This window comes from Andrena cerasifolii, chromosome 7, assembly GCF_050908995.1.
Source record: "Andrena cerasifolii isolate SP2316 chromosome 7, iyAndCera1_principal, whole genome shotgun sequence".
In the NCBI taxonomy this organism is placed as follows: domain Eukaryota; kingdom Metazoa; phylum Arthropoda; class Insecta; order Hymenoptera; family Andrenidae; genus Andrena; species Andrena cerasifolii.
The window spans coordinates 5,812,639-5,835,478 of NC_135124.1; the positions used below are offsets into that span (position 1 = coordinate 5,812,639).

At 41.1% G+C, this 22,840-nt stretch overlaps 1 protein-coding gene across 2 annotated transcripts; it reads left to right on the plus strand.

Annotated features, from left to right (window-relative positions):
- The first annotated feature begins 7,487 nt into the window (after positions 1 to 7,487).
- Positions 7,488 to 13,039, plus strand: LOC143371517 (acyl-CoA Delta-9 desaturase-like). 2 transcript variants are annotated; one of them, XM_076816756.1, is made up of 5 exons: positions 7,494 to 7,735; positions 8,446 to 8,576; positions 8,968 to 9,173; positions 10,246 to 10,431; positions 12,562 to 13,039. In XM_076816756.1, exons 1-5 carry the CDS (start codon positions 7,528 to 7,530, stop codon positions 12,884 to 12,886), a joined length of 1,056 nt encoding a protein of 351 aa, XP_076672871.1. In that variant the 5' UTR covers positions 7,494 to 7,527; the 3' UTR covers positions 12,887 to 13,039. The 2 variants fall into 2 exon arrangements, with proteins under 2 accessions (XP_076672872.1, XP_076672871.1); XM_076816757.1 differs by lacking the exon at positions 10,246 to 10,431 and having other exon boundaries at positions 7,488 to 7,735.
- Positions 13,040 to 22,840: the final 9,801 nt, after the last annotated feature.

Below are 22,840 nucleotides of genomic sequence, written 5' to 3' on the forward strand. Positions count from 1 at the left end.
GAATTACGTGACGCGAAGGCTTGCGCAGTATTAGTCGTTCGAGCGAACGAGTCGAGTGCGGATCGAGCGCACATGCGCAGAATGTACCATCAATCGAACGCCAAGTGAAACGCAAGTGTAACGTGTGATTGGTGCGGGCCGGATACCACATCTAATTGTTGCGTGTAAAGTGCGACGAGTGATTGGCGCGGGTCAAATTCCACGAATGGGTATAAATATAGGCCCGACAGTGGAGAGACTTTACTTCACTAACCGCCCAGGGGAAGAACAACGCGGCTTCCATCCTAGGCCGCTTTAACGAACCCGTAGGCCACGTGGTATCTACAACTGAGGCCGGTTTTAATCGAGCCCCTCAGCTCCCATCCTAGAGAGCGTGGACCAGCTTCTAAGCAATAGGAAGCCACTCCAGTCGAGAGAGAAAGAGTTCTGTTTACTCTCAACTTAAACATTCTATATCCACCGAAGCGTCATTTTCTGTTTCTACATTATACCGACTTAGCGTCGCGACTTTATGTTCTGTCTATCGACTCAACGTTGTAACTTTATATTATATTTGCTATATCAACTAAAGTGTCTCAAATTCTAATTCGTATGTTATACCGTAGCGACCAAGAGCATCATAACCCTAATTAGCCGAACGCGATCTTTTCGTTCTACTATACCGACCGAATCGTCATTGTCTACTTTTTCGACTTAGCGTCGTGTCGAAATTCTTACCGACTGAAGCGTCGTTTCCGTTACCACAGACGGGGTATAGGATAGACTTATCAACCAATGCATTTTTCGGAGACTCGGTTTCCGAGCCGAGCCGAGTACTTGAAAAAAAGCGAGTGGCTTGAATAGAACCCAGTAGCTTGAATAGAACCGAGAACTCGATTTTTTTCGAGCGGCTCGAAGAAACCCGAGCAGGCCAAAAGAACTGAGCGGGCCGAATGTACAAATCATGCAAAGTCATCGTAAGTATACATACATGAAAGAAAGCAGGGAATGGAAGCACATCAGTGAGATGCATGACAGATAAGAAGTCTTGCAAAACCATTGTTGAGATATGCGAAGGAGAGACCCAGACCTAACCCAGACTAGGCGACCCAGTTTAGTTTAGTTTAGTTTACCGTGCTGGTGGGGTGGCGTGGTGACCGCAGAGGCCACAAAAGGAGGGGCATGTTCTATCGGAATAGCTACACCTCCGAAGAGGAGCCTCCCAACCAACCGGAGAGATTTACCCCACTCTCGGACGGCGACTCGACTTTTTCCGTGGCCTCGGCTGCCTAATTTTGGCCGTATGAAGAGTCGCCTCGGCCCTACGCAGTGGGGTTCCCGCTTGTCATGGAGAACGTGCCAGACTAGCCTAGCTTCGAAACAGGGACAAAGCACGTCTCTCAAGCGGCGGCACAGAGTAGGCTGTGTTCCTTCCGCGCGCGTAATTTCAGTACGTATCTCTTTCGGTGCCCGTCGGTCGTCGAGCGTGACCGTGGTAGATCCTGATCGTCGAGTTTAACCTAAGATCCGGAGATTCCGGAACTGTGACCCTGATTAAGTTCCCCAGAGATAGAGTACCTGAGAGTTCGGGGTGTTCGTGGGATGACGGCTTTGAGCGCGGTGCGGTGCTCCGTGAGGTGTTCTCCTTCCTTTCCCCCTATTACGCGGCTTCGCTTCTACGTCCCTCTATCGAGAGGGGCCCCCTTCTGCCGGGTTACTTGGACGGAGCCTCGGGCGTGGGGCGGTTTTTGACTCGGCACCAGGGCCGAGAAATCCCCTCCCGGCCGTTGGCCACTATCCTTTTCTAGCCTGTCATCAAGCTTGGACTCCTCAGCGTCCCCGAAGATCGCTGTGCACACTGTTCAGCAGCTGAAATTGCTTGCGCAATATCAACTACATCGTGGTCCTTGTCTTAGCCTTTGTTGTTCCGGGAAATGTCATTGCTCTTCCCTCTCCCCCCTTAGCTTTTTCGCGCTTATGGTCTGGTCACCATCCTGAGTTCCGTCATGTCGAGATTCGCGTACGCGTGGGTGTTTGTTGTGTTGCCACCCTTTCCTGCCTGCCTATACATTGCGGGATGTGTAACGGTGATTTTACTTGATTCCCCGTTACCCCCTTCCCCCTTCCTATTCGCAACTGTTGCCCGGATTGATTAGGCGCGACTTTGTTTGTAGTTATTATTAGGGATACGACTGTTTGGTTTTTTATATGTGTGTGGTGGGTCGCACTCCTTGCCGGAGTGTTGCCGTTTGAGTGATTGACCAGGTCATCGTGGGTCCGGTTTTTAGTCGGACCCAGGTTTAGTTGCAGGTCTGTGTGTTGTGTTTTGCTGTGCGTGGCCCGGTGAGTTGCTGATGTTGATGGTTGATAGCCCAGAACTAACCCACACCTAACCCATCGAAGAAATACATAAAATAAAATAAGTTATGTAAACCCAGCGAAGTAATGCATCGAATAAAATAAATCATTTAAACCCATCGGAGAAATGCATGAAATAGGACAGATCATGCAAACCCATCGAAGAAGGTCACGAAATAGAACAACTCATGCAAAAATCCTCGATGGAATGCATGAAATAGGATAGATGATGAAAAACAATTGAAGAAATCAGAAAGGGAGAGAAATCAGTTTTGACCGTGGCAGAACAAGAAAATTTTAAATGGCTTAAGGAGCCCCTAAATTTCATCGGCACCAACCGAATAAGCTAACCCAAGCCAGGGAGGCGAGCGGCCAGAGGAAGGAACAGGGTTGAAATCCTGACCAGGTCCTCAGCAAGTCCAGCAAATCTATTAGGTCCGACTGGTCCATGTGGCTCGGGAGTTCCAAGGGGTGGAGGAAGGTCCCCAGCAAGTCCAGGAAGTCCGGTAGGTTCGAATGGTCCAGGTGGCTCGGGAGCTCCAGGGTCCCCGGAGGACCCACGACGACTGAGTACATGGAGCTCCGTGAGCTACCCATCTAGACTCCGAGAAACGATGTCACCCGATCAGAACAAAGTCGATGGTTAATTACAATTGCGAAATCCAACGAATGTATGTACAATCTGTCGATTGTTGAGAAGCCTTTGGGCTCGGATTATCGGGAAAAACCTACTCACCCCACTGTACTGCTTTCTCGCTACGAGCGAGGACCTTCGGGCCCCAGTAGACCGCCCGTTGACAGCCGAGAGCAATAAAACCGACGGGCTTCATAAAATCTTCCTGTTTTTGATAAGTGTTGATGAAAGTATTACCAATCGATTCATCTTGTCTTCCCGATAAAAATGATCCCAAAAATGATATAATTTGGACCATAATTAAGGATATTACGTGAGAAATTTGCAGAATTCAAAGCCCGTTACGTTAAAAATAGTCGGATTTAAATTATTTTCTGTCCAATTAATCGGGAGAACGCCAGGAATCCATTGCTGTCACTTTCATATTGATACGATGAAAAATACACAAATTCAGATGTAGAATCTGACCGGCAGGTTAGTAAAGGCTTTCGCCGGTTAGTCGACGGCTAGTCGCCTTCTAGAATAAGAATAGCATGAAAGCTGATCAACGTTATTCACCACCCGAGAGGAAAGGCCGTTGAAGAACCAGCTTCATCTCTGGCGCCTTGAATAGAGCTAACTCGGGTGACTTTTAGTCGACTAAGGAAAAAGATGACGTATCTTTAGTTGTAAAGTTATTTCAATCACTTTTTAGTCGAATAATGCCCAACTCTGTTTCAGAGTAGTTGCTGAGTTGGACGCTGTTCATGAGCAGATGCCACTACTGAATTGTTTTGGGGGAGGGGCTGCCGCCGTCGCGCGATGCTTGTAACTACAATCTCATTTTTAGCATCTCAAAACTCATCGGTTCGCTACCATGCTTTACGCATCCGCAAACGGGCACGCGCGCCCCGCTCTAATCTATCCCCAACCAATAGTAATACCCGGGACAAGTTGGAAAGTGGAATGCGTCATGTCGGAATAAGTCAACAGAAGTTTTCCGCAAATATCTCGGAATCGGAGGTCGAGCAGCGGAAACATGAATATGAAAAAGTTGCTCATAATCATGCCACCTCTTCTGATAATTAGCTAACAGTATAGTATTAATTAATACTCCGACCCCGATGAACCTTCTGAATCATGTGTCTATGCAGATGGTGGGAAACAGTATTGCAAATTTTCGTAATACGATTCATTCATATTGCTATCGTGGTAGGTAATTAGATATGGTACAATCGATGCATTGGAGTGCGGAAGTGATGACTCGCTTCTGAAAAGTTTGACGTACTAGGAACTGCATATGTAGCTCGTATGGATGGCTTCTAATAATTTGAATTCATTACAAAACTTGTATTGTGAACTGCATTTCTTCTTTGCTAGTGAATGTTCTAATTAGGGGTAGTGTCGATTTATGAAACTTTGTCGTCGTCATTTCTATTTTGTTGTTTAAATTCTAGGAAATTGAGAAGGAAATTGTTCACACTTATAATGGAATGTCACAACTATTGAATCGTCGACTTCAATCAATTTATCTTCCTATTATCTTGTATGAATTCGTTTCTTACTTAAGGGGAGGTTCCGGTCTAAAAGTCGATTTTTTTATTTCATTTTTCGAATGTTCAACCTTTTAGGAATACATGTTTAAAAAGATTTTTTGAAATTCCTGAAATTCCCGAAGTTACAGGCATTTGAGTAACGGAAACTGCAAGGGTAACACCCGACCACTCAGCACCCACTCAAAATCGGTGGAACCTGTATCTCCAAAAGTTATTATCCGATTCGACTGAAACTTTTATTATTCTGAAGAAAATATACTTCTGGCTCGTGGACGGACCAGTCAAATTTAAAACAAATTTAAATATTTATAATTTTTAAAGGCGAAAATATAGGGAAAGAGTGATTTTAAACTTCAAGTGTCGTTATTTTCTCAAAAAATGTGATTTTTTGATCTGGCATTGCTTTTTATTTCAGACCAATGGTTTAGGTCAGCGATGCCCCGATAGACGGTCCGAACGCGAGCATCCATAGCGTGTTCTACGGGCCGCGCGGAAGGGGGTGCTTGAAGCCAATGAAGCGACGGGCATGCAACGGCGAGGGAAAACTCTATATGTATATACTCGGTTCATCCTAAGAAAAATCCTATGCCCCGACCGTTTTGTGGCCGTTCTGCGCAGCCCCCACTACCGCCTACGGGCCCGACGCAGGCTATTGCTCGCAGCACTTTAACCTGCCGACTTCCCTGCCCCTCCGAGGGCGTGACATGACCGATGTCAATGTGAACACTGCAGGTTGCGGAACGGCTGACAGAGAGGTAACAGGTGGTAAGAAAAACGTAGGCGGTTAAGTGGAGAGTCGGACCAACCAGCGCCTCCTCAGAATCATCCCTGCGCGAACGGGATTTTTCTTAGGATGAAACGAGTATAGTAGTGTGCCCTTAGACCCTAAAGGTGCAGTTCTACGGCGTGTGGCTGACCGGTTTTAAGCCGGACCTAACCCAGACCGGCTTTAAGCCGAATCCAGACTTGAATGAGTATACGTTGAGCAAGCCTGAACGCGCACGAATATTCTGATGTGGACGGATGAAACGGTAGCCCGAACCGCATGCTTCTGCAACAGAAAGGGTGAGCGCGTACGCATATGCTAGTGCGGACGTGTCATTCGTGGTGACTCACGCATCGACATGCGAGCTGACTGGCAGCGAAGGCACATGGCCTGAGCCGACCGCTGTCGGTTTTCTTCCACACATCGAAGGAACTTTGGAGCGCATTGCGCTCAGTGTGGAAGATACAAGCAAATAAGATACTTTTCTGAAATCCTCGATGCCTCGGATTTTCATGATGCTATAGAAATATATTGTAGCCCATATAAAATTCGAGAGAGCTAAGTTCCCATTTTTCTAGATTCGAAATTGTTTAAAAAAATATAAATTATCAAAGTTTCCTGTTTTCGATGATTTGTACGAAACGGCTTTAGAAATGAATTTTAATCTCCTAAATTATTGAAGGTACGGACTTCTGTCTTTTTTTTTAATCACGAAGGATGGATCTGTGTGAATGAATTGTTTTTGTATTCCGAGAGAGGTGTTTGCAACATAAACATAATGGAAATGCTTTTCTTTTGAAAATTTGATGTTCGGTTAAAGTGTAAAAGAATTTGAAAAAATATGTCCTTATTCTGTGGTCTATTCCCTATCCATTAAGCTTCTTTGAAGACACATGGCACTTTCGACCCCTCCGCATGCGTGATTCGTGCGCGCTTAGCCTGCTCAGCGTATACCCATTCAGGTCTGGATCCGGCTTTACTGGTATGTGATAACCGACGGCTTTTAGGGCGTTTTCCCTTCGCAGACTCAACCTTCAAAAAACGGTTGAGAGCGGCGTATGCGAAAATTCCACATACATACTGGCAGTATTAAACACAACTTATAACAATCAGATGAAATGCATAAACATTCGCCAATGGCACGTGTTTGAAAAAATGCACCGAGATACGGAATAAATTTCAGTAGCATTAAAACCAACGTTCCTTTATTAACATTTTAACATACTAGAATTCTTGGATCGAACACTTCAGATTCTTGACAATACAGTACATTGCGTCGAACACTGTGCCGCGTCACAAAACTGCAGATAGCGATGACCCTCGGGTCGCGGGTCTTCTAAACACCCAAATGTTTAAAAATGTCAAGAAACTATCTCTGAACCACAAAGTAAACAAAACTGCGGTAGGTCTCACTCAAGTAACCAAAACTACAAGTGGGACCTACCGTAGTTTTGCTTAGTTTGCTGTTCAGAGACACATTTCTTGACATTTTAACCCATTGCACGCGACCCGGCGGAGGGGCGGTCATCACTTCCTGCAGCGTTGTGACGCAGCCGAGTGTTTCCAATAAATTTGACATTCGATTGCAGGCACGCGCTCATTCCCACTACTTTCGGAAATCTGATTTTATAGTATAAAAAGAACTACGAATGCATACACAGTGGTTCATTTCTAGTTTAGTGCGATTAGAAGACAAAGGCGTAGCAAGATCGGGTTCCACTCCCTTTCGAGCAATTACAGAGGAGAACCATACAGTACGTAACATTGCTGTTAGACATTACCTCAAACTTATTCCTCTTTGAGACCCCCGCATCTCTCAGTGCGTCAAACCCGAGTGATACATTCCAGCAGTTGTGAAGACCGAACTTATAGAATATAAGTTGCTATTTCTTACTAACAGTTCTTTATTAGAATTCAATCAGTATTTGAATTTCCAGTGTGCGATAAACCCACAGGGATACATCTTAACCACTCGAGGTATATCACGTTATGAAGTTACGAGGCTACACTAGAATCCATAGGAAATAATAGGACAACAAATTGATTGAAATCGGTGATTCTATAGTTGTGACATTCCATTATACGTGCGAACGAATCTATGTGTGCAAAATGGAAGAAATATTACATTCCTCCAGTTTCTCGATGAAATCCCCATGTCGCTACTTTTCCCAATCACTCGTAGCTTTGTATGTTAAAAAAAATGTCCAGTATAATGTCTATTCGTGTGTACGTTTGTCCTCAAGAATAAAGCAAAAATGGCGCCATATGTCACAAGTACCCCGACGAGTGTGCTTTTCGAAAACAATACGCTCGAGGAAGACGTAGTGATGAAAACGCCGAAGAAGAAATACGAGATGCGCATCGTTTGGCCGTCCGTGATTGTCTTCGCGTACCTTCATGTTGCAGCACTTTACGGAACATACCTCCTCTTCACTTCCGCCAAATTGATGACAGCCGCCTTCGGTGAGCGACATTAATGATTCGATGATAATTTTTAAAGAAATGTCGAAGTAGAAACTGAATAGCGGTGGGACGAATTCTAACGAAGTGTCATTGATATGAGTAAAAAACTTGATGAGAAATCATCTAGATCGTGAATAACGACGCCTAAAATTATCCACATATTGTTGCGCGTAAATTTTCGAGTTAGTGTCTTAAGGAAGGCTCTCACTACTACCCGAGGCGACGCGAGCCTAGATGTGAGTGCGAAAAGAAGTTGCGCCGAGGCGAGGCGAAGCGAGACGAGGCGCAGTGTGAGTCAAGTTGTCAAAATACATCAAAAAATCATAGGAGGAATAAAATAACCAGAGGCGAGGCGTAGTGAGAGCCTACCTTCAGGAAGAATCTGGGTCAGTTCCCTGGTTTCGCTGACAGTCGCCGGTTTTCTTCTTCCCGGGAATCAGTTCAGAATACCTGGAAAACAGTTATACATGAAAAATACCTCGATACACGGTGTAGTAAGAACTGTACGTAATAGCAAACATGTCTAGTCAGTGCAATGTAACTCTTTTGATCGAACCCTGTGTCTTGACTGAGTCTGCCGGCAGAGTCCCCATCGATCCCTCGTGGCGCCCGCAAGGTGGACGTCGCAGAATGAAAAGGGAAACCTTCACTTTAAGCTATAGAGATGTGCATATCGTATATTTCTTCCTTCATGCTGTTTTTACTTGCAGCAATTGCCCTGTACATGTTATGTGCTGCCGGAATCACAGCTGGTGCTCATAGATTATGGGCACACAAGTCCTACAAAGCAAAGTGGCCGCTCCAAGTCCTACTGATGATCTGTAACACCACAGCCTTCCAAGTAAGTGATTGGATTCGCCCATAAAGAGATTCGTAACATGAACTTGTTATCGTACGATCAATAAATCGATTTGAAATGAACTCGAGTACTCGAGCTGAAATAAGCACGGGATTATTTCGAATAAGTGTGAGAAGTACCTAAGTCGATCATTAATAAAATTAAAAAGAAAAATGGAAGATGAGGAAATTAAAATCGAAACCGCAAATTCTCTTTACCTTCCACATTATTTATTTGTAATAACTCATGCAACGTTCAAGCGGCACATCAATTCAGAACGATCCGCTAAATGATTGTAATGGATGAATTGTCTTGGATACTTATATAATATAATATATTGCAATTAGAATCAAATGGCCCTGATTTAATTGTTTACGATTTTTTTTCTCGACAGTATCCTGTAATTCACTGGGCCAGGGATCATAGAGTTCATCATAAATTTAGCGAGACAAATGCAGATCCTTATAACGTAAAGAGAGGATTCTTTTTTGCGCATGTTGGTTGGCTGTTGTGTAGAAAACATCCGGATGTCAAGGAGAAAGGCAAAGAGGTCGATATTAGCGATCTGGAAAAAAATCCCGTACTTGCGTTCCAGAAAAGGTAGGACCGTTTTTTCATCATCTTTATGCGTATGTTAATTGTATAGGAGAAAGACGCTTTCCGTGGTTTAAATCTTAATCTTGCTGATACTATGAACGCATATCTGCGTTCTGTGTATGCGGTAGGCGCTTATAGGTGTTCAGCAATTAGTATGTGGTTAACAAATGCAACTGGGGGATTTCCGTATATTAGCCCCAAAAGGATGAGGAAGTATCACGAACGAATTTGGAAATTGTTTATAAACTTTAGGAAAGTTCGCACAATCTTCTGTTTTTTGATTTGCGCTTCTCTATACATTTGGGGGCAGGCTATGGTATTATAGTAACACATTAACTAGAAATTTTATTACATCAAATACACCAAATTTCTTTCATCCCTGATATTAGGTTTGCTCTTCTAATTTGTGCATGAATGTAATAATAATCTTCTCCAAGATTCGTTTGCTATTTCTACTTGCATCGTCAAAAAAAATTTTTTTCCCGAGTGCTAAAATGTGATATACAGTGGACGAAAACGATATTTGTACAGTAGGGAAGCTATAGCGAAAGAATCGAGTAATTTTATTGGTGAAAAAAATATTTAAGGTTTAAGTCTTTGTTGGGGACACCGTTTTTAGTGAAAAGTTCTTTATTATTTGCGCCGCGCTATACAGGAAGCAGAGATGCATAAATTGTTATACAACTGGAAAAAGGGAATACTTCGAGTAAAAGTAAAGTAAGACTGCCGAGTAACATTTTTTAAGAAAATCAATTGTGAAAGTTTGTAGATACAATATTCGAATTCCGTAATTGTTATACCTATGCTACAGTTTTTCCATAAACATTTAAATTTACTAATTGTTAAATTTCTCCCCGTAAAAGTTTCAACTCTCGCATATTCTTTTAACATTACATTTTACTAGTTTTTTAATTTTTACTAAAATCATAAGTGTAGTAATAATAACAAGTGAAATTGTAACACATATTATTTTAGTCTCCTTAATGTGCAAACAGCTTCATCCACCACTATATTTATCTTTCATGGAAAAAATAAACTGTGATTTGACTTAACATCTTTCCTAATCTACTTACAGGTATTACAATGTCCTGATGCCCCTGTTGTGCTTCGTTATGCCAACTGTTGTACCAGTTGTATGCTGGAACGAGACGTGGTGGAATGCTTTCTTCGTTCCCGCGATTTTGCGTTATGTTTACACACTGAACGTCACGTGGTTGGTCAATTCTGCAGCCCACCTCTACGGCAACAAACCATATGACAAGTTAGTAGCGCTTAAAATTCATATCATTCAGCTTAACCCATGCATTAAAAATTGTCAAGTTCTTATTTTTTTAATATAAGATACAAATGTAATCATTTTTTTTTTACAATGCAAAAATCAAAATTCCAAATGATCCTTATTTTGCATTTAGGTATATAGTCTTCACACACAAATTTATTGGAAATTGCATTATCACTGCCGAGGAATTTAAAAGAATCGATTTTTCTGGAATCATCACGTAGCTCAATTCCTTATAAATAAATGCACAATTAATAGTTTCCGAGATCAGGGGTGGCTTTAGCAAATTTGGCACCCCCGGGCAAGATTATCATGGCGCCCCTCCAAGAGCACGAAAACCAATTAGCGGAACGGATATAAATGAATAAACGCATACAGTGGCGCCCCGAGCGGCCGCCCTGTCTCCCCCCCCCCCCCCCCCCTCTAAAGCCGGCCTTGTTCGAGATATTCGAACATATAGGTTTCCCGTTCCCAAATTGACGGCCATTTCACCCGTTTAACATGGATGTAAGCAGCTAAAAAAATACGTGTCAAATATTTTTGTAAGAACTCCTTTCAAAACCGTATTAAAATCGGCGTTTGTCACTTCTCGCGTGCTTCTAGGTCAGACAGAACTAAATACCTACATATTGGGATTTTAGTAAAAGTGTGTGAACGTGGGAAAGGAGGCAAACGTCGCGAGCCAATACGGCCCTGATAATGAAGCATGGAAGACACACTTGGAATCTTCGCCTATACTCCACAGAGATATTGATTACGACTAGTAGATTTTCCTTCACACCAAGTACTTTTAAACAGATGTAAATTGGCTACCTGATTAAATTATGTGCTTTGGAGCATTTTTTGAAGATATGCCCATCTAATTTTCAAGTTGAAAATGGTAGTATAGTTTGATTTTCGAGAGTTGGGACCTCGGACGGAGCTGGCTTATTTGCGATGTTGCCGCTTGTCCGCTAAGGGTCTTTCTCCTACGTGGTATTCACCCTACTCCCTGCCTCTTGACCAATAGCTTTCCACTACTTAGTCGTGAGCAGAGTTGGGCAAAATGTAATCTAATTACAAATTACAAATCGTAATTTATAATTTGTAATTAGATTACATTTTGCCCAACTCTGGCCGTAAGTCCTTACCGGTCCTTACAAGACCCTACCTATTGTTTCCTTTGTGCGGCATCTATCGCTATCCTTTTCGAGAGGGCCCAACCAACGCCGTTTCCATAGTGACAGATATAGTGCCTATCCGAGATATAGTGACTTAGGTGTGAAGTCCCTCAGCGGGGTCTTACCCGACACTCTGCTGGGTACTGGCCGCTAAGTGTGCCCCCTGCTACCTCTTGCATGACTATATTTAGAGAAAACCAGCACAAAACCTGGATCCTAACAGAAAATAGAACAGAAATTGAAGATACGGTTTATCATTATTAAAAGACATCTATTAAGCTTTGCTACTGGCTATTAAAAATTGTCTCATATTAAATACAAATACATTTTAATAAGGTATATGTACTGCATTAGAACAGTAGTGGAGAATTTATCAATCAATATAATAATTAATGAAAGCTTAATTAGGTATTGCTTCTTCAAGTAATACTTCTGAAAGTCAACGAATTTTAAAAGCTAAAACTAAAGATTAATGTGAAACTATGCACGACTGCATAATACTTCATTGTGGAATGGATGAAGGGACTGTCGCGGGTAGGAAGTTCCTGCCAAGGTGGAAGAAACGCAGTTGCGCTTGAAGATAGAAAAAGACAGCTGATCTGCCGCAAAACGTGGCAACGCCCACTTCCACTTTCTGCTTAGGCCACGGTCCGTCCGAGGGACCCGCCAGGTGTCAACTCTCGAAAATCAAACTATAGGTAGTATTCAATTCCTTTTGGTGAGAGCTTTAGAACGGTGTGCAGGAATGGCGACATGCTCTGTGGCTGAAAATCACTCTATTAGACTTAATACTAACATTTGGGAAACGAAGTATTAGAAGGATCATCGAGCAAACGAATTCCAGGTTGGAACTTCGATTAATCGATTATTTTTCTCTCTTCAAATACAACATATGTATCGCAGAGACAATAGAAAAGTAAGACTATTTTATAGAACCCATCGCTGATTTCAGATTCATCAATCCCTGTGAGAATTTGGGTGTATCTCTCGTGGCATTCGGGGAGGGCTGGCACAATTATCATCACGTGTTCCCGTGGGACTACAAGACGTCCGAGCTGGGTAACTACAGATTCAACATAACGACAGCGTTTATTGACATGTTCGCGAAGATCGGCTGGGCGTACGATTTGAAAATGGTACCCAGTGTCCTGGTGCAGAAAAAAGTGAAAAGAAGTGGTGACGGCAGCCATGAAGTGTGGGGCTGGGATGACGCAGATCAGACGCAAGAAGACAGGGACATGACAGTGGTGATGCATAGCCTTAAGAAGGATCAGTAGAAGAGAGCAATCGGCCCATGAAGCAGCCGGCCATTGTAGCACCCGATACGTTACGATTTGTCGTCAGATGGCTAGCCTGATTGCATTTCTTGTAATTAAAGTCACCGTACTTGTCAAAACACACGTAACAGCAATAAACTCATTAAAACAAAAGATATAGCACCAATCAACGTGCTTTAACTTAAGTTTAACCAGTTTCCAGCCCATATTTCTATTACATTTTTGTCAGCATAGCCCACAGACAAACCTGTATTTGATATGAATGATATTGATTCTATTGACAATGAGAAATTTAAATCATGGTTTCCTTACGATAAAACACAATTCAAGCAAATCTGTACTTTTACGGACAGTCGTGCGCCAAATATGTTGCTGTTTTTCTGTGCAAGCTACTGCCCTTTTCTGTTTGGAGTATCCGACCAAACAATTGCCAATTACATGAACTTGATCACAGGGAGTCTTCTTAAGAATTTAGATCCGAAATTCATTAATAATAATGATCCTTCTGCATATATATGTATATATCAAGTTAGTTGCAATTGAATACGCAAAACACGTACACATTATTATCCTCTCTCACCAAAGAATCTAGAGCCATCAACAAGTTATGGGCCCAGGGCGACTCATTTACTTTGAAAATTAAAAATAGTAAAGGCAGCGGAAAATAAAAGAAATGGCATTTTCGACGTTGGAAGATATCAGCAACGTCGAAAAATTGAGAGATGTGGACTCCTATACAATGTGGGTTTTCCAAATTAAGATTCTGTTTCCAACCAAAGAGCTGGATGTTGTGGATGATACCAAGACATTGGCAAATCTAGGAGAGGATAACGAAAAAATAAGAAAATGGAAAACGCGTGATGCGAAGGCTCAACACTACAGGATGACTACTTTAGCAAAACACGTGGTGCTACACATCAAAACCTGTAAAACCGCAAAAGAAATGTTTGATGAAAAATAAAGAAATTCAGTACCTGTACAATCGATGGCCCATCGCCAAACAACTCTAGATGTCTAGCCAAATTGTCATTTCTTGTAATTAACTCTTAAGTTGCCCTTCAATTTTTAGTTAATAATTGGACCTCTGGAGCCGCCGCGGCCTCTATTCGTAGTATTCATAAAATGACCTCTTTATTTCATTTACTGTGCAACAATTTTTGTAAAAGGACGATTGTTTTGTTACGTGATGGATTTTACGCGGGGATTTTAAGGGGGAGAAGTGATTCGAGAGGTGATTCGCGAGGGATTTGAACGAACAAATTGAGACTAATTTCTGTTATAACATGGTTTTACTTTTCTATTACAACCAAAAAGAACCTATACAGACAACACGTGTACAACGACGCCCTTATTCAGGATTAAAATTTAACATGCTTTTGTTAATACAAATATCCAATTATACAAATAGTTTCTTAATTAATAATGTAACAAATCATTTGATTGATTCCTCGCTGATTAAGAATGAGCGTTTTACATGGTAACAGTATTTTAATTGCAAAGCAACCGAAATCAATATTTATTTAATGGACGTCACTAAGTAATAGTTATTGAAAAGCATTTGTTCGTAGTTTCGATTGCTTCGCTTGACAATTCAAATTTGGCGCGTCTAAACCTTTGCTATGTGGAGCCATCTAAAGCCGCGTATTCACCTGCGCATTCGCCCCGACTGTGCATTCGGCGCGCACCGATTTTTTGCTCGTCCGGTGTTCGGCGCGTGTTCGGGGCGCGGCGCGCATTCGGGCCGATCCGGCCTAGAAGCACGTTGGACACATTTTTTTATGTGAATACATCTTTAATAGATTTCCAATATTGTATCGTATCTACACACATTCAAAATTGATTTTCTTAAAAAATATTACTGCAGGGTCTTACTTTACTTTTACTCCAAGTATTCTCCTTTTTTAGTTGCATCCAGAATTATGCATCTCTCCTCAGTAGTCAACATAAATTAATTATTCTTAGATAGGACAAAGACGTCTTAAGGGGATATTCTCGTCTAGAGGGACGAGATCCTCTATTTTCTTTAGGGACGATCAGAGATGGGTATTATTTAAACAAAAAATTATATAAGTAGCTTAATAAATACAAAAGACTTTATCTGTATTTATTGTAATTATAAATAATCCAGAGGTCATTATTATTCGAAGCGCCTTAAATAATGTTTTCATTCGCCGGGAATTCATTTGACAGTCACACAGATAATATTTTCGTTCAAAGGGGATTCATCCGAAGCTTCGAATAATATTCTCACTTTCATTTATCTATAGACGCGGTAGCGTCTCGACGCCAAGTACATGTTTCGACACCCTATATATGTATGTCGACTGTCGCTGCCGTGTATCTTTGACTCGTAAACCGGCTAATCCAACCTTACCTGAAACTTATTTCATTAATATCTCATCACGCCTGCGATATTTTCTAAATTTAAAGGCAGTTTTCTGGTGTAAACTGCATATAAGCTTTCGAATAAGTCCAAATTCAATAAAATCGACCCACGCATGACAGAGATATCGTAATATCGTCTCATGGATCAGTCGGAAACGGTAAGATTTTTTCTAATTCTCTTCCTTCTTCTTCTCCAATCAAAATTTTCGTCAAAATAATACGTATGCGCGTTACAGGTACACCTTCAGCCAAAAGAAAGACTAACACATGTTCGGTTCGTCGATTCGTCGACTCTTGGGACCATTCGACACGGATACTATTGAATTATAATATACCAACTGTCAATTCATCATAACATGCCAAGTGTCAAATAAGGTAAGTTGTCCAACTTTGAAATGTCACGAGTTTTTACACTACATAAGAGACTGAATTATTGTCTCAATTAACAAGGTAAGTTGGCAATTTTTTTTTAATAGTTCGGAGAAGATCGACAGAGAAGCATCTCCTTTCGCATAAGTTTCTGGAAATTTGTACCATGCATGTACAATATAATACATTGTAACAAATTGCATTGCATTTAAATTTCCAGATATTTTTATACCAGCAATTTAGAGTTTTTATGTAAAGCTTATAGAAATGAAGGGGACGCACAGGCTTGGAGGTTGTCCGAAGAAGATTAGAAAGACACAGCATCTTCTTTCGCACAAGTTGCTGGAAATTTGTCAAATAAGGTAAATCGACAAAATTTGTCAAATTAGCATAGCATTAAGAATTAAGAAAATTATGGCGAACTGCTTGCAATGTAGAGCAGGTGACATTAGTGAAGAAAGTACGCTGCAAACGCATCTCCCTTAATACGTTTCCATCCTTTATAAAAGATATTCGTAATACTCTAAAATCCACAGTAGTTCCCGCGCTAATTTATTAAATGTATTAGTTTCCCATTAACAATATTTATTTCAATACACCAATAAACATACTAATTTTTTTGTTAATGTTATTAATTTTATTATAGCCATTGTGCGTTAAAAATATATCGGATCTCTTCTTTCATTTTCGCTAAATTACCATTAGCATTTAAATTTCCTGCAACAAAACCTTCTGCCATGCACTCTCCACTGTCACTTCCTTCGGACACATTATGAAGTCTCTACACCTACTATAACAAAAAAGGCCACTCTGTTTCTATAAGTTCTACGTTAAGTTGTAACTAAAATGTGGCTTTTATATATATATATATTTACAGATAATTGAAGCAGAAGATGATGCATTGTGAACTACGTCAGACTATGTACACACAAATTTGCAGGTATGGTTTTGCATACGCAATTATTCATTCAATTATTATCTTGACATATGAGCACGTATGATAAGTTATAAATAATTAGTAAATGTGTCCTATTTCAGTTAACGATGCAGACGAAGAGAATTATTTCAACAGCTGAAAGAGAAAGTATCCCTGCTGCACGAGCAAATGAAATAAGCACATTTTTATGTATATGTATAAAATAAAAAAATTATTTCTTTAAAATTATTATAATATTTATGTTATTATATAAATATATTATGGGGATTATTTTTATTACTGACTGCTGCCACGGCCACGGCCCCGGTAATAATATAATATTAAAAATTATCTGAAGTCATTCCCTATGCAAATTATCTTTTTAAAAAGAAGTGAAATCCCGATCTTTTTGTCCGCGCTGGAATTTATGAATCATGTGTATATGTAGAATCTACATTGTAGATGGTGGGAAACAATGTTGCAAATTTTCATAACATGACTTATTTATATTATTGTTTTCGTGGTATGCTATAATCGTCACAATGGAGTGTGGAAATGAAGACTTCCTCCTGAAAAGTATGACGCATTATACCTCGTATGTGTAGGTCGGATGGATTGTTTTATAATATCGGTATTATTTACTTTAGCGATTCCCCACCGATTTTGATGACCTTGAAATATGTTGTCAAGGCCATCATTCTGAACAACTTTTTCCTATACGTGTTACCGCCGCTCGGCCATAGTTTCCGCGATATTCGCAAAAATATTTTTTAAATTCCTTGCTTTGTTGTTATAATTTGGGTTAGTTTTGGATTAGGTTTAGTTTAATTTATTCCGACACAACGCATTTCACTTTTCAACTTGTCTCGGGTATTAGTATTGGTTGCGGCTAGATTAGTATTTGGGGGGGGGGGGGGGCAAAGAATGGTGGCGAAACGATGTGAGTCGGGACAGTGATGCCAGAACCGTGGGTTTTCGCCCATGGGCGCTACCCCCACTCTATGACCAAGCGTACCCCCACCTAGCGCCTGTACCGCACCAAACAAGCATACCCGTCCCTCTATCCGTGTGCCGTACGCGCTGCCTGGCCGGCGCTCTCCGGCGAGAATTCGTTTTACAAAAAGTCCCGAGTTCAAATCCCGGTGCGGATATTCTACTTTTTTTCTTTAATTATTCTCTACTTTATCTTTCTATATTCTCAGTAGAATAAAAACTTAAAAACTGTTAATTTATAAAGCATTTTCGCAGATGGCTAATGTACGATGTTGCTCTTCTGCCTTTTTTTTTTAAACATAAACAGAAATAAATCTTGGAAATGCTACTTACAAAATAAGCTCTTTTCTAGAATGGACTCTTTAAAATTCACCTCACAATGAACAGTTAAAAGAATCGGCGATTTCCGTTTCAGGTAAGCGAGTCGCCCGCTCCGCTATTACGGCCGGCTTACCACTCGCACCCCGGATTACTGTAATGAGGTTTGAAAACCATATCGACAGGTCTCGTACCAGTCTCAATAATATCAATTATACCTACAGAAGAGTTTTACTAACCCGTTCTTGGTCAATGACACTCTTTTCGTGTTAATCAGGTTCATACATACACTCTTCCTCGGATTATTGAAATGCTTTTGGTCCCGGATTATCCGGAAATACCTACCCAGACCACAGTTTTGCATCCTCGCTGCGACCGAGGACATGCGGTCCCGGATAGGCCACCTCACCGAATAAAATTTCTGCCATTTATTGGAAACCAATTTTTTATTTAAAATAATTTTATGCCCATCTCTGGTTCCAACTGCCACTACTGCAGGGTGGGGAAGGTACCCTTCCATGCGTCCGCCCGGTCTAGTGAAAATGCGCAGGTTGGATGCGCGTGATCATTATGTGGTCCCCTCTTCGAAGTGACAGAAAATGTAACCTATATGCTACATGACAATAAATGTTTATTGGCTATTTCGTTCTTTTACGCTACATTTGTGAGCTTTGTATGACTTAACATCCTTCCAAGATATTATTATTACGCCGCAACTGTATCTTTATGAAATCTGGTATAGCATGTAGGTTATGTTTTCTGTCACTTCGAGGAGGGGACCACATAATAATCACGCGAATCCGGCCTGCGCATTTTCATGTACCATTCCTAAAGATGACATAAACGGGAGCCACTACAGGCGACGTGTATAATATCTAAAGTGTTAAAACATTCAGACACAAAAATTGTAGAAAAAATTCAAAGAATGCTAGAGAAACAGCGACACGTCCCATTAGTTACCCCTTACTTCCGATCTGTGCATGCACTACATTAAGGATAAAATCGCAAAAAAGGAAACCAATTTGTGAAAGTAATGATACAGGGACAACTAGCCTACTGTTTATCGGCGCCATGAATTTTAAAAAGAGCATTATATAAAGTATTTAAATAAACAGTGTGCAAAGGCTTGTCGCAACAATTATGGTTAAATAACTGAAAAAAAGAAAAATTATGTATACGTAAAATTTTGTAAAACTTCCATCATTAGAAGGGGATAATTTGTCCCCATTTTATGGCGCAAATTGCATTCCGATATCTTTTGTAGTTCAAAAGTTATGCGAAAAATGCTCTAAATTCATCAACCCGGGCTACTAACGCCTCAGCGAGGTCTAATACCGCTGCTGGACCATTACATACGTAGATAACGGGATCGGCGCGGTTGCACTCTTAAAATGGCTACCGTTTTCTTACCCGTCTGCTACGTCAAATTTAATATTCACTGACGAAAGTCAAAAGTATCCTCTACTGGCACCTAAAAAACCCTACACTTTCATCATTGGCTCATAGATGGCGGAAGTATCGGCGCATGGTTGGGTGGAATGCGTCCGTGAGGCGGTGTTGTCATGTTACAAGTTCGCGCGGGCGCGGGTTGCAGCTTGCAACGTTGAACCTGTACGTGCATACGTACCTCACGGGCACCGAATCGCCACCGCGCGACGAGCAGGCAAGCGGTATGGTGGGAGAATACACTTCACGAAACTAACCGGCCAATATACCTGAACACGACGTTAGGCACTGCATATGTAGGTCGGACGGATGGCTTCTAATATTTTGAATTTATTGCATAACTTGTATTCTGAACTGCATTTCTTCTTTGGTAGTGAATGTTTCAATTAGTGGTAGTGTTGATTTATGAAATTTTGTCGTCGTCATTTCTATTTTGTTGTTTAAATTCGAGGAAATTGTTCACACTTATAATGGAATGTCACAACTATGGAATCGTCGACTTCAATTTCTTTTCCTATTATCTAGTATGAATTCGTTTCTTATTTAAGGGGAGGTTCCGGTCTAAAAGTCGATTTTTTTATTTCATTTTTCGAATGTTCAACCTTTTAGGAATACGTGTTTAAATGGATTTTTTGAAATTCCTAAAATTTCCGAAGTTACAGGAATTAGAGTAACGAAAAATGCATGGGTACACCCGGCCACTCAGCGTAAAACTCACGTAAAACTTTAAACGCATTTTTCTCGAAACAGTGTTCTCAAAATCGGTGAAACTTGTATCTCCAAAAGTTATTATCCGATTCGACTGAAACTTTTTTTATTTTCAAGAATATACTTTTGGCTCGTGGACAAATCAGGAAAATTTAAAACCAATTGAATATTTGTAATTTTTAAAGGCGTTGAAAGGACGGAAAATATAGGGAAAGAGTGATTTTGAACTTCAATTGTCGTTATTTTCTAAAAAAATGTGATTTTTTGTAATTTTTTTTGGTCAGTCCACGAACGAGTTTCATGCCCTTTAATGATCTGGCATTGTTTTTTATTTCAGACCAATGGTTTCGATCAGCGATGTCCCGATGGGCGGTCCGAGAACGCGAGCGTCCCTAGCGTTTTCTATGAATCGCGCGAAAGGGGGTGCTTGAACCCAATGAAGCGGTGGACATGGAACGAATAGGGAAAATTCTATTGTAGTGTGCCCTTAGGCCTTAAAGGTGCAGTTCTACGGCGCGTGGCTCGTCGAGTCGGCTCCGCTCGCTCAGGTTCGGCGAGTCGGCGAGCCACTTCGCGAGCCAGCGCCGTGGAACTTCACCTTAAGGGTACGAACATACACGCACACTACTATAGTCTGATTTTCGAGAGTTGAGACCTGAGGCGGGTCCCTCGGACCGAGCGTTGTTAAGGAGGAGCCAATGTTACGCTACGGATTGCGTTGCGGCGTAACGTACAATTGGTTCCTCCTTAACCACGCTCCGTCCGAGGGACCCGGCTCAGGTCTCAACTCTCGAAAATCAGACTATAGAGTTTTCCCTATCCGTGGCATGCCCGCTGCTTCGTTGGTTTCAAGCACACCCTTCCAGGCGATTCGTAGAAATGCTATGGATGCTTGGCGTCCTCGGATCGCCTATCAAGGCAACAATGGTTTAGGTGCTATAGGTTCCACCGATTTGGATGAATTTTTTGACGCCTCGACTTTAACGACTCTCCAGTGCCGTCTGCAATGATGAATTATAAAATAAAAAAATAGTTTTATAGTTTCGGACATCCTTAATACAATGCAAAAAGTCTCGTTAAATTAAATGTAGTAGTTTTTCTCTAATTCATTCCTAAAGGTCACCTATTTTTATGGGCCCTAGACCGGAACAGCTCCTTAAGGGGAGAAGTCCCTATAAACGGCTTATTTTTTTTTTATGAAATTGTAGGAATTTTTTGCAGCTACACCAAAGCGCGAATCTTTGTGAAATTGTAAGGGTAGGTACTTTATTTAACACTATAATAATTAAACAAAAACTTATGACCGTAAAATTATGATAAATACAAAAGAAATAGGGCGGTATCTTAAATAGGCTTTTTTCGAGGTGCAAAACGGCGCCGGTTGTGTTGTAGCGTCTGTGGTAGCTATTCTGTGGTCTATTCCCTATCCATTAAGCCTCTGTGAAAACATATAGCACTTTCAACCCCTCCGCATGCGTCATTCGTGCGCGCTCAGCCTGCTCAGCGTATAGGCATTCAGGTCTGGGTCCTGCTTTACTTGTATGTGATAACCGAAAGGCTTTTAGGGCGTTTTCCCTTCGCAGACTCAAGCTTCAAAAAACGGTTGAGAGCGGCGTATGCGAAAATTCCACATACATACTGGCAGTATTAAACACAACTTATAACAATCAGATGAAATGCATAAACATTCCGCCAAGGGCACGTGTTTAAAAAAATGCACCGAGATAGGGAATAAATTTCTAGTGTCGCTTTTGACAGCAAATTGGCAAATTCAGCAAAAGTTATCAATAGCATTAAAACCTACGTTCCTTTATTAACATTTTAACATACTAGAATTTGTGGATCGAACACTTCAGATTCTTGACTTTTGTACATTGCGTCGAACACTGTGCCGCGTCACAAAACTGCAGGTAGCGATGACCCCCGGATTGCGGGCATTCTAAACATCCAAATGTTTAAAAATGTCAAGAAACTGCCTCTGATCCATAAAGTAAATAAACTGCGGTAGTTTTGCTTAGTTTGCTGTTCAGAGGCACATTTCTTGACATTTTAACCCATTGCACACGACCCGGGGGGTCATCACTTCCTGCAGCGTTGTGACGCAGCCGAGTTTTTCTAATAAATCTGACATTCAATTATAGGCACGCGCATGTTCCCACTACTTTCGAAATCGGATTTTATACTATAAAAAGAACAACGAATGCATACACGGTGGTTCATTTCTAGTTCAGTGCGATTAGAAGACAAAGGCGTAGCAAGATCGGGTTCCACTCCCTTTTGAGCAATTACACAGGAGAACCATACAGTACGTCACATTGCTGTTAGACATTACCTTAAACTTATTCCTCTTTGAGACCCCCGCATCTCTCAGTGCGTCAAACCCGAGTGATACATTCCAGTAGTTGTGAAGACCGAACTTATAGAATATAAGTTGCTATTTCTTACTAACAGTTCTTTATTCGAGTTCAATCAGTATTTGAATTTCCAGTGTTCGATAAACCCACAGAGATACCACTTAACCACTCGAGGTATATCACGTTATGAAGTTACGAGGCTAAACTAGAATCCATAGGAAATAATAGTACAACAAATTGATTGAAATCGGTGATTCTAGAGTTGTGACATTCCATTATACGAGTGAACAAATCTATGTGTACAAAATGGAAGAAATATTACATTCCTCCAGTTTCTCGATGAAATCCCAATGTCGCTACTTTTCCCAATCACTCGTAGCTTTGTATGTTAAAAAAAATGTCCAGTATGATGTCTATTCGTGTGTACGTTTGTCCTCAAGAATAAAGCAAAAATGACGCAATATG